At 38.9% G+C, this 12,134-nt stretch overlaps 1 protein-coding gene across 1 annotated transcript in view; it reads right to left on the reverse strand.

The window, feature by feature from the left end:
- Fam81b (family with sequence similarity 81 member B) overlaps positions 1-12,134 on the reverse strand; it is a 59,574-nt gene that overhangs the window by 29,211 nt on the left and 18,229 nt on the right. The window contains exons 4-5 of the mRNA XM_029543990.1: positions 8,839-9,082; positions 3,360-3,478 (exon numbers count right to left, since the gene is read on the reverse strand). Of these exons, the coding sequence (XP_029399850.1) occupies positions 3,360-3,478; positions 8,839-9,082 (363 nt within the window). The remainder of the gene's footprint in view (positions 1-3,359; positions 3,479-8,838; positions 9,083-12,134) is intronic.

Here is a 12,134-nt window from a genome sequence, read left to right on the forward strand (position 1 = left end):
TTACAGAAGCTTTGCAATTTTATGAGGTCCCATTTGTCAATTCTTGATTTTACAGCACAAGCCATTGGTGTTCTGTTGAGGAATTTTTTCCTTGTGCCCATATCTTCGAGGTTTTTCCTCAACATGATTTCTTATTTTTAAAAAAATACAAGTTTGATTTGTAGTCCTAATGAACCAAGCATGGCAATGGTTTGCCCACTGGCTACTGCTGCTGCAGGTTGTAAGTTATGACCATTGATGTGGGTGCCCTGTGCTCACTCATCTTTATCTGTTTTGTACTCAGGATCAATCTGCCAAAAGAGAGATATCATAGGGAGGCTGTGCCACAGTGAGAAACTCACTTCAAAGGAAGTATCAGCTTTTAAATTACCAATACATTGGGATGGGGAGAAGTAAAAATCCAAGGAATTAGAACTTTAAACTAAGTATTAAATATTAAGCTTAAATATTGAGGCTGATTTATGAAACAGTAAAGTGCTTGCTAAGAATTATGTTAAAATAATTAGCTTAATTTCACTTATGGCAAAATGCTAATTAGAATTTAAGTGACTGAATGTGGAAAGGCAGTAATCAAGATGCCTTAGCTTGTCCATTAGTCAGTTTTTTTTTTTCCTGGCAAATGTGTGTGTGTGTGTGTGTGTGTGTGTGTGTGTGTCAGTATGACATGTGCTAATGCTTAATGCTTACCTGTGAAGATTAAGAAATCATTCTCCCCTTCTACTCTGGGTTTGGGGATTGAATTCAGGTCTATGCGCTTACTCTACAAAGACTTGTACCTACTGGACCACCTCTCAGGCCCTTAGTTACTTTGAATCCATTTGTTCTTTGCCTTATATACAAAATAGAATTTATAAGAAAGAAGTAACAAGCATTTAAATGTTATCAGTACACCACCAAACTGAACCAAATCATATTTCATTCAAAAGGGAGTGTCTGTTGCTTAGGTTTTTCAAAAACATATTAAGTAAGGCCGGCCATAGGTTCATTCATGTTTATCTTATTATGTTTTTGTATAACCCACCCAAATCTAAAAATTCTTTTGCATGTATCAGATATTGTCTAATAAACATAGAATGATATATAAATCTTGTATTTATTTACTAAGTCTCTGGATTATCAGTTAATTTTTCTCTGATGACTTTCTAACCATGAGCATTATTTCCTAAACAGTATTGAATTTTTAGGGGAATAAAGCAACATTTCAGAGCCACAGAATCTTCCCTAGTACCACTAAGTTGGAGGACAACAGAAATCCAGGGCTCCTCCCCTATCTCTGCCCCTACAGCTTCCCCTTTGAATGCCTTGCTCATTACGTAAGATCCTACAGGCTTCTCAGATGGGACACTTTTGGGACCAATGCACCTTCTACTTATTTGTCCTACCTGCTTCTCATTTCATAATTTGTTCCTTTGCCAAGTAATTAGGGGACTGGCATGTATTCAACCAGACCCCAGATCAAAATTTTGGGTGTATTGTAAAAACTTTGACATGTCTTCCTCTGTCCTAATTAATGTTGATTCATGTAGTAATCCTGTAGATTCTATTTTCCTATGTCTGTCCTCTGCATTGAAGAGCCGTGACTAATGACTTAGCTCAAGGCCTACCTACCTCTCCCCTTGGCTGCTGCCATAGAATACACCTAATTTCTATGCCCTTGTTCTATATGTACCACCAATTCAGATATTATGAGAATGCCATTACCTTATCTAAAATCCTTTTATAGCTATTTGCAGTCTTCCACATGAAGTTCAAACACTTTACTTTGGCCTACAAGGTTCCTCATTTTCAATTTTTATTGTTTCTTTGACATTTTCTCCCATCTTTACTTGAATAAATAAGCCAACACTATCTAACTGGAACACTGTTCCCAAGATCAGGCTTGGGACGTGCCCAGCAGACCTTCCCCCCTTTACTCTTCTCCACACCTTTCCCTCCTGTGTGAAGGGTCTTTCCCACCTCTCTTAGATCATTACTACAAATACTTCGGCATCTGTTCTGAGTCTTGCCTTCTTGAGCCGCCTCTTCTGCTCAGTCTGGTTTGAACACTGTCACAGGACACCAGGCTTGCAGGGCAGTATTATCCTCATTGCTGGCAAGCTGTTGATAGAACTGGTTTTGCCCGATGGACACTGAAGAGCTACTAAGAAGGGATGTGTTGTGAATCTTAGCCTGGTGTATGGTAAATGATGTATTAGTAAATGAGTTGGTTTTGGTTTTTGTTTGTTTTGCAATTAGGTCTTTTGAAATAGCCCAGCTGTCATAAAACTCACTATGTAGACCAGGCTGGTCTCAAACTCACAGAACTCCACCTGCCTTTCACTCCTGAGTACTGGGATGAAAGATATATGACACCAGGCCCGACTATGAATGCATTTTGTTTAACCAATGGACTACATATCCTAGAATTCTCTGACTTAACTCTGTGTCCTCACAAATCCAAGTGCTGCCAGTGTGATAAAATTAAGAGGCAAGGCCTCTGACAGGTGGTAGGCAATGGAAAATGAATAGAAATCAAGCCCTTATGGAAATCTCCAGGTGTCTGACACACAAGGACACAGGAAAATGCAGCCCTCACAAGGCAATGGAATGTATTGTCCTGGAGTATTGACTTCCCAGCCTCTGAAACTGAGATACACTTGAGTGTATGGTTCTTTTAAGTACCTAGTGCTGCGTGTTCTGTGATAGCTGCATAGATGGACTAAGACATTTGACTTAGATGTAAGCCATCCAATTCTCATTGGTGATTTACATGGAACAAATAAGATAAAGGTAGAAAATTCAAAGAACAAGGAAATAGAATCTGGCAGGAGATATAGAGTTGGAAGATAGCTGTGTACCCACTCACAAGTCAGTTCTCATGAGCCTGTCAAGGTAGTCCAGCAACTGACAGTCCCTAATCTCTGATGTGTCCATCAGTGTTTCTACCATTGTCATTATCTATAGATTGTTCTCCTGATTCATGCTTTATTAACTCTTGATTTAATTATCATACAAAAGATGTTACTCAACCCTTTTTCTGTTTGGCTGATTTGTATGTAATCACTGCATACTTTTACTTTACTTCTCAGAAGTACTACATGTGGTGATTTTGTGTCTTTATATGGGTGTTCTGAGTATAACTGTTGGCATCTGGGCAGGAGATGTAAAGACAAGACTCTGGTAACTTCTAGTAGAAAAAAAAACCCTGGGTATTTTACATAAGGGTTAATGGAACTGACAGCGAGCATCAGACTTTCAGTGTCACCCACTTAGCTTGAGGTAAACTGGTAGTTTGTTTTTTAAAATGTAAAATTCTTCTGACAGATATTCACTAGCCAACAGCTAGGTGGCAAACCTGAATTAAACATGCTTCTTCTCACCTGGCTACTCTTCCCCGAAGATCTCCAACTCCTTGTATGTGTTTGATGTTTAGATCCTGCATTGCAAAGTTAGTTCCTGTGGCCACCTGGTCTCGAATTCTTATTTGGTCTTCTAGGAGCTGTAATTTTGAGGTAAGACCATCATTAATTTCCAAATATTCATGATAAGGGAACATCACTAAAATCCATATTAAACTGGTTAAACAGATGAGATGAGAGGGAGAGGAATGGAGGAGAGAGAGAGAGAGAGAGAGAGAGAGAGAGAGAGAGAGAGAGAGAGAGAGAGAACTGAATTTTGCTTTAAGTGAGGAGAGCTGATGTAGTTTCAGTTGAATGCTGCCAGGAGTAAATGAGATCTCAATAATTTTTGAACACTAGCCAGAAAATTTAAAAATATTGGCATCTACTATGTAAGTCAATATAGCAGTTCTTCAAGAAGCTGAGAACAGATATACCTCAAAATCCAGCTGTATTAGTCCTGGGCATTTACCCGAAGAACTCTACATCCTACCACAGAGACACTTGCTCATCCATGTTCATGGCTCCTCTATTCATAATAGCCAGAAAGAGGAAACAGCCTAGATGTTTACCAACAGACGAATGGATAACGAATATGTGATACCTTTACAAAATCGAATATTGTTCAGGTGTTAAATAAAAAACAAAATCATGAAATTCTCAGATAAATAGATGGAGCCAACTCAGACCCCAAAAGACAAATATTTATGTATTCTATTATATGTGGAGAGTGGCTTTTAAATATTCGATAGACATGTGACAATCCATATAGCCCAGTTTAGGGATAAAGCGTCTAGGGAGTCTGGGAAAATCTCTCAAGGAAGAGAAAGTATATAGTTATGGACAGATGTGGCAGAGTCTGGCACAGGAGTGTTAAATAGAAAGAAGAAGTCAAGAGGGGTTAGGAAGGGATTATGGTGGAGGAACAAATAACAGCACGGGCCATTTGAATCTCATATGGACACCTAGTAGAGTGGAAGCTTCTTATATATACATAGGGCTGGAGAGATGGCGCAGTCATTAAAGGCTAGGCTCACACCAAAAATATACACACATAGGAAAGAAGTGTAAAAGGAGTTACCAAATGGAAGAGACAAAACTCCAACTAGACATTTTAAAGAAGGCCTACTCTACATTCTATAGTGATTGTAAAAGACTTATGTCATATGTGCCTTCAGATTTTATCCCTAGTAGTCACATCTCAATCGTATCCTGGCATTTAACTAAGTTGGTACCAAGTTGGTGTGCTGGGAATAGTGGTTTTAAAAGCATCTTACACCAATTTGTAACTATTAACTTAAAATGAAATAAAAATGCCTATCTATTAAAAGTCTGTTTTAGTTGACTAACGTCAGTAGATGCTGACAAACAAAATGTTTAGTTAAGAAAGAAAGCACAGTACTTTGGAAAAAACAAGTTCAAGTTTGGTTCCATCTGCTTAAATTTGATGCACTTTACAAATCAAAAGTGAGTGCTAGGATTGAAAAAGCCCTTCTATATACAGATTTCCCCCATTTCTGACTGGAGGATTGGGACAGTCTAGGAGCATGGAAAACCTGAACCTCAGACACAGACTAAGGAGGCCTCTGGAGGAGGATGGTCAGTTTTCTGTAAGACTGTGGCCACCCCATGCCCTTCAGTATAGGGGCAGCACAAACTGGACTCAAATAGGGTTCAAACTTTTTAAAAAGGGGGTTGAAACATTGGGGTGGGATGAGAAAGGGGACTGCATATGGAAAGATGTGTGGGGAGAAATGTGAGTGAATCAAAATCGATTACATGTATGAAAGTGAAAATTTAAAAAAAAAATAGTGTATATGTTTTCAAAGGTAAACATTAAAGCATAGTTTTTGGTGTTGTTTTTTGCATTGCTTCTCCTTCAGTGAAGACCAGGGATGAGCCAGGTGCGGTGCGTACACCATTAATGAAGCGTGGATCCCTGCACTCTGGAGGCAGAGATTTCTGTGAGTTTCAGGCCAGATCGGTCTGCTTAGTGAGTTCTAGGACAGTCAGAGTGACATTAAGTGAGACTGTCTCAAAAAAAACCAAAACCAAACAAACAAACAACAACATAGAAAAAGGAACCAGCTCTGCTCAGTATTGAGTACTTTCTAGGACAAAACCAAATAAATCAGTGTAGCAATGACATATTGCAATCTCAGTGCAATGTAGTATTGTCCTGTACTATAACATAGCAACATATTGAAGGCTTCTGTAACTCTGGGAAAGGAATAGCTACACTAAAGCATGGGTGGTCATGTGTGCATACATGTATACATACATGTGTGTGTGGGGGTTGTGTCTGTGTGTATGTGTGTGTAGGGTGTGTGTGATGGATGTATGTAGAGTGTGTGTGTGTGTGTGTGTGTGTGTGTGTGTGTGTGGTATACATTAGGGCAGGATCATGTCAAAAGATATCAGTATTTTTAGTTACTTTTTAGTTCCAATGCAGAATACTTAAATGTTTAACTTTATATAAAACCATGTAAATGCACTTAAAAAAACAATTAAGCTATAAAAGCACAAGACGACTTGACAAATGTCATTTCCAAGTGTTTCACTGATGTCAGAAAGCTACCATGTACCTCTTTGTGAGGCTGGACTGCACAGGTCTTTTCATCTTTGTGTGCTGGGGCACAATGATGGTTGGTTAAAGTCATATTGGAAACACTAATAACAAAAGTGGAGTCAAACAGCATGCGACATATGGGGAGCTTATTGTTAAATGTTTAATAATGTGCCCCTGGCTATCATCCTTACTATATAAAAGAGCTAATCATATTGAACATAATTAAAAAGTGCTAAAAGCCCCAAAGATATATTAGCAAATGACAGAGGAAATAAAAATTATCATAGGCAGATTAACAAGTGGATTCAACATCTTCAAGAAAAAAAACCCAGTACTTTATTTCTGTACATTAGCAAGGATTAAAATAATAAATCTCGATTTTGGCATAGGCCCAGTGTAAAGCATATCACATAACACTAATGGAGTGTAAATTAGTGCAGGGCTTGTGAAGCCAATTTAGCAACATATATCAGGAGCTTTTATAGTGTCTACACCCTACTAATTCCATTTCCAAGAACATATATATTGTGGAAATAACTTTATACACAAGGATATTTCAATATTAAGAAAAGAATTAAGCAAATCATGATCTATAACTTATGTAAAGAGATTTTAGTGATGTGAGTTTATTTCACACTAAGGATTGTGGTTGAACTGATAGTCTGTCTCCTAAGTAGGATGCTTTCAAGGACTAGAGGGGATTTCTCTGGGTGTTTGGAGAGACAGCCATTAGGTGGTGGACTGTGAGAATATTTTCCCAGGTTTCAAACTTTCTTCCTGAACTTTCAAATGAGTTATACTGAAGAAACATTGCTTTTAGTAACCAGGGAAAATGCCCTGCAATAAAGCATAACAATTTCCTTTACTGAATTAAAATATAAATTAATTTTGAAACTTACAGTTTATTCCTGGTTAAAAACCTTTTGTTTGTGTAGGTTTGATGATGCATGCTTGTAACCCCAGTATTTGGAATGCAAAGGCAGAGTCACAAGTTCAAGGCCAGCATGTCTCAAGAAAACTATTTGACTTTTAAAAGGATTAAGCCATTCACTGCTGCTGCAATTGTGGGAAGATACCCCTCCACAATTCCTTCAAGGACTTGAGTTAAACATTATTTCATATTTCAATGTCTCTTTAGAGACAAAATGCAAATAGACTAGCTGGGCTGATAAGTCCAGTTTCCTTTAAAATATTGGAATAGGATCCATTTCCCTATATAATATTCTTTAACTGAGTTCTTTACCAATGCTAGCCTAGTAGTTTCTGCTTTGCAATGTTTAATTTGATTACCTTAAGACTGTGAATGCATTTTTGTGGTCCTGGGGATCAGTGTCAGGACTTGTATGAGCCAGGCAAGTGTTCTACCACTGAGCTATACTTTTAGCTTTTGATTTTGCAAGACAAAGTCTCACAATGTAGCCCAGGCTGTCGTGGAGCATGTGATTTCCCTGTAGCAGCCTGCAGCTGCTGTGGTTACAGGCATGTGTCAACCTGCCTGGGAAGTGGAACCAGTGTTCACACATTCAGTTTTATGACTTCACGGAGAGTTTTACATTTCCACCATCCTCTGGTTGCACTGTAGCGTCCACTAGACCTATACGCAAAGATTAAACTTACACAAGCTCATGAGCCACTTGTACTGAGTTAACCCCATGTGTGCTGTCTGGTTTTGTTTCTATTGAAAAAAAAATCTGTCTCAAAATTTCACTGGTACTTGATGAGGGGAAGTAAGTACAGAGCAGAATATTGTTGTCGGTTTTCATGGTTTTACAATTTTTGAACTTTTGCCTGAAGTATTCTCTCCAGAACCCTTGGCCAAAAGTTATCCATGCAGACTCATGATGTATAAGACCCTTAGAACTCCAAACAAAAGGCCTGTAATTGAAATGTGTTTTATTTAGTGTAGGGATTTTGTTTGATAAAAAAACTTTGCTTCTTTTAACGTCTTAAAAATCATTTTTAGACAAAGCTTCACAGAAAACCCCTTTCTCAAAAAAAAACAAAAAAAACAAAAAGAAAAAGCTTTTTTGGAGGTGGGGGGCTGGTGTGTGACTTAGCAGTGAATTAAACTAAATCTAAGGCTCATGGAGATTGTACTATGGAAGGAAAACACACAGACATATAGACTTATGCTCAGTTGTAAGAACTATGGATAAAAGAAAAGTTACTTGGAGGCAGAGGCAGGCAGATTTCTGAGTTTGAGGCCAGCCTGGTCTAGGACAGCCAGGGCTACACAGAAAAACCCTGCCTCCAAAAACCAAAAAAAAAAAAAAAAAAAAAAAAAAAAAAAAAAAACAAAGAGTAAAGTTTATGGGAGGCTGAAACTGTAGGGAAGGGATGACTCTGGTGTAAGGGGAGTGCTATCGTGCAGGGTGGNAAAGTTTATGGGAGGCTGAAACTGTAGGGAAGGGATGACTCTGGTGTAAGGGGAGTGCTATCGTGCAGGGTGGCATTTGAGCAGGAACTTCAAGAAAATACAGAATATTCAACAGGCTATGTACGGGAAAATGGTGTGACTGAAGTGAACACACAATGCTTACCAGGGAGGCTGGCATGGCCAGAAAGAAGAGAAGACTGGGTGGCAGGGCCATTGTTAGCTTCAGTTTGTTGATGAATACACAAAGCTCTACTTTGACTTATGTCAGCCTTACAGACCTAGAGTAGGAAAGCCTATAAGCCCAGTGATTGTCATACTAACCCGTTTTCTCTGGTCTCAAAAGCGATGTATAGCATTTTCTAAGGACAGGTTTGTTTTCGTTATGTTTTACCATAGTGAGCTGTCCAAAGTTTAACTTTCTCTGGAGCAGCAGCAGCACATTTTAATTGAAAAATTATTTTGACGGTCAGTAGTCTTTGTTGGGTGGTAAGGGCAAAACATAGAAACAGATATACCTCAATGTTTTGGTTGAGTTTCTTGACGATGCTGGTGATGGTCTGTATGTGGCTTTCCAGTAACTTCCTGGCAAGAGATTCTTCTTTTCGAAAGCCCTGGCTTCCCTGGAGGCAAGTGGAGATGTCCTCCTTGATTCGGAAGGCCTGTTCAAGGAGGAAGGCTATGGTGCGCTCCTGGTTATTCAGCCTGTCTTCTAGCTGACTTGTTTGGTTGCTTGCCATGACAGGAAGAAAGGGGCAGCCCCTGGTCAGAAGAAGGACACACCATAGTGTTACAAGAGTGAATGAGGATCTGTCTCAGTCACTGTTCAATTGCTATGAAGGGACACCATGACCAAGACAACTCTAACAAAAGAAAGGATTTAATTGGTGTCTTGCTCACAGTTTCAGAGGTTTAGTTGACTATAATCATGGTGGTGAGTGTGGCAGCATGCAGGCATGAAGTAGCCGATAGCTTTACATCCTGATTCACAAGCAGCAGGCAGAAAGAGACACTGGGCCTGGTGTAGGCTTTTGCAACCTCAACATCACACCTCTTAATTTAGTGGTTCTCGACCTTCCTAATCCTGGAACATTTTAATATAGTTCCTCATATTGAGGTGACTCCCAGCCATAAAATTATTTCATTTCTACTTCCTAACTGTAATTTTGCTACTTCTGTGAATCATAATGAAAATATCTGATATGCAGGTTATCTGATATGCAATCCAAATGGGTTGCCACAGGTTGAGAACCACTGCCCTAATCTTTCCTAAACAGTTCATAACTGGGGACTAAGTATATATGAGCCTGTGGAAGCTATTTTCATTCAAAACAAGATACTAGGAGCCTGAACTCATTTTCTTACTGCCACTTTTTCATTTTCTTTCACGTGTCTTTTGAAATATTCACATGCTTGATTTGTGTCACAACTAAGGAATAGATGAGACTATGCCTTGGAACTGTATTATACATCTCATAGTTCTGGAGTTATTTCATATATAATGATAACAATTTTAAAGCCAAAATGGTAATAGTTGGGAAGGAATTAATAGTAACCTTAAGGAAGATGAGAGAAGCCTTCTTCAGTGATGTATATCTTTGTATCCTTGTTAACAAATTCTACTTTAACCTAAAAAATACAAGTTCACATATATATATGTGTGTGTGTGTGTGTGTGTGTGTGTGTGCATATACATATATGCATATATATGCATATACATATATGTGTGTATACACACACACCAAACTGGGACTTAGGAGATCACCCTGTAGGTAAAATGCCAGCTGTGCAAACATGAGGACCTGAGATCATATCTCTAGAACTCCCATCCAAGACCAGGCACAGTGGGGCACACCTGTGACTTTATCCCTGGGCGCAGAGAGTAGAGGCAGACAGATCCCAGCCAGCTTAGCCAAATGATGAGCTGCATGTTCAGTGAGAGACTTTGTCTAAAAGGATGATTGAGAAAGATACCTTATGTCAACCCCTGTCCAACGTGCAAACACACACACACACACACACACACACACACACACACACACACACATACACACACAGGACTATTTACAGAGTTTCTATGAAGATCTGTCTTGGAATAGTAAGTAAATGGCCACCACAAAAGAATTTTATAGCCAAACAGAACTGGACAACGTTGTATACAATATTTTTCTCTTGGTGACTTATATTGTGCATTCTCTTCTTAGAGTTTAACAGTTTTATAGTAGCTTCACAGAGGAGGAAAATGGTTTATGGAATAGGTAAATAATTGCCTGAGGTCATTCTAGACACATGACTAATGTACTTGATTATTTTATTCCTGAGTACAGGTCACTGCCAATGCTCCTGAGTGCAGGTTTCTGACCTCTTTAAAGGCTACAATTTCATTAGATTTATATAGGAGAATTATATTAACTTTAAACTAGTCTGTAATGCTATTAAATTTCCTGGGGACTTTAATTTTGCTGTGGTCTAGTCAAAGAGTCTTTTCTTCCCCTTGGGACTTTTGTTTGACACACAAAGCTTCTACAAGAACACTCATTACAAAGGTGTATTTCAGTGTGAGACTTCATGTATCAGCTAGTGTTGTATACAGGTGTGCATAGTAAATACTCCCAAAGAATTTCATAAGAAAATAGGGATTTGTGTCTGTGTAAGCAGAAGTCTAGAGGGAGATGGCCCAGCAGTGGTATATTAAACCAGGAAAGCCCTCAAACAGGAAAGCTCCGTTGGAACCCTCACCACCGTGGGGCATACCTTCACCTGCAGCCTGAAGGTACGTGGACCACCTTGACATACTATGCCTGTATTTCAAACAGAAGAAACAGAGAGCAAAGAATGAGATGTTTACCAGGTAAGCTTGTCTAGTCTTCCTTCTTTAAAATGAGAACATTCTGGAGGATTCATCATGGCACCCTGTCACTTTGACTGATTAAAACTATGGCGTATGGACAGATTCTGTGATTTAAAAACAGCTTATGTGACTGTGAAAAGACTGATGAATCAGGCAGCCTGGAACTGGGGGGTTCCCCCAGCAATGTGCTGGTGAGATCACACACTTCAAGAGAGATCTCCCAGATCTCCCAGCCTTTGGATAATAACCAACTATAACCTTGTGAGGCCATCTGAGCCCAAATCACGTAGGGAACCACTCTACACTGCCAATCCACAGAAATTGTGGGGAAATATTTGGTGTTTTATGCTACTGTATTTTGACAGACTTTGCTATATGGCTGTAGATAAGAAATAGAGAAATTGATGTATCCAAAACATTGGTGGTGTGAGATTAAGGCAGAGATTCTAGACACAAGGGGAGGACAGACATCATAGAGATTAAGCATCCAGAAGCTAGAAAGACTAGAAATGAACTTGGGAAAGGCAGTTATTTTACAGATTTAATCTGTTTTTAATGAACAATGATTCCTTTAATCAAAAAAACACTAGATGTAAGGAAAAATAAATGATAGTGATATATATATATATATATATATATATATATATATATATATATGTAAATTAACCACTGGTTAGACTGCAATATATCTAGAAATAGAGTATTAGATGTTATCTGAAAATTTAGCAACAGTTGGTGATTTGGGGAAGACAATGCAACTGACCGTGCTAGGTGCCTTGTATGTGCATGCACATGTGTCATGGAGAGAAGGCATTTTCAACACTGTTGAGTTTGAGCTGGAGACTAACCAGACCATATTTCCTAGCAACCTTATAGATACCAGGTGCTTATAGACACTCCCCTGGAATTGCCTGTCAGCTAGAGACTTACAGTGTCTCAGTAGGAAAGGAGGAGAAGCTGCTG

The sequence above is a fragment of the Mus pahari genome, chromosome 11, assembly GCF_900095145.1.
Source record: "Mus pahari chromosome 11, PAHARI_EIJ_v1.1, whole genome shotgun sequence".
NCBI classification, from domain to species: domain Eukaryota; kingdom Metazoa; phylum Chordata; class Mammalia; order Rodentia; family Muridae; genus Mus; species Mus pahari.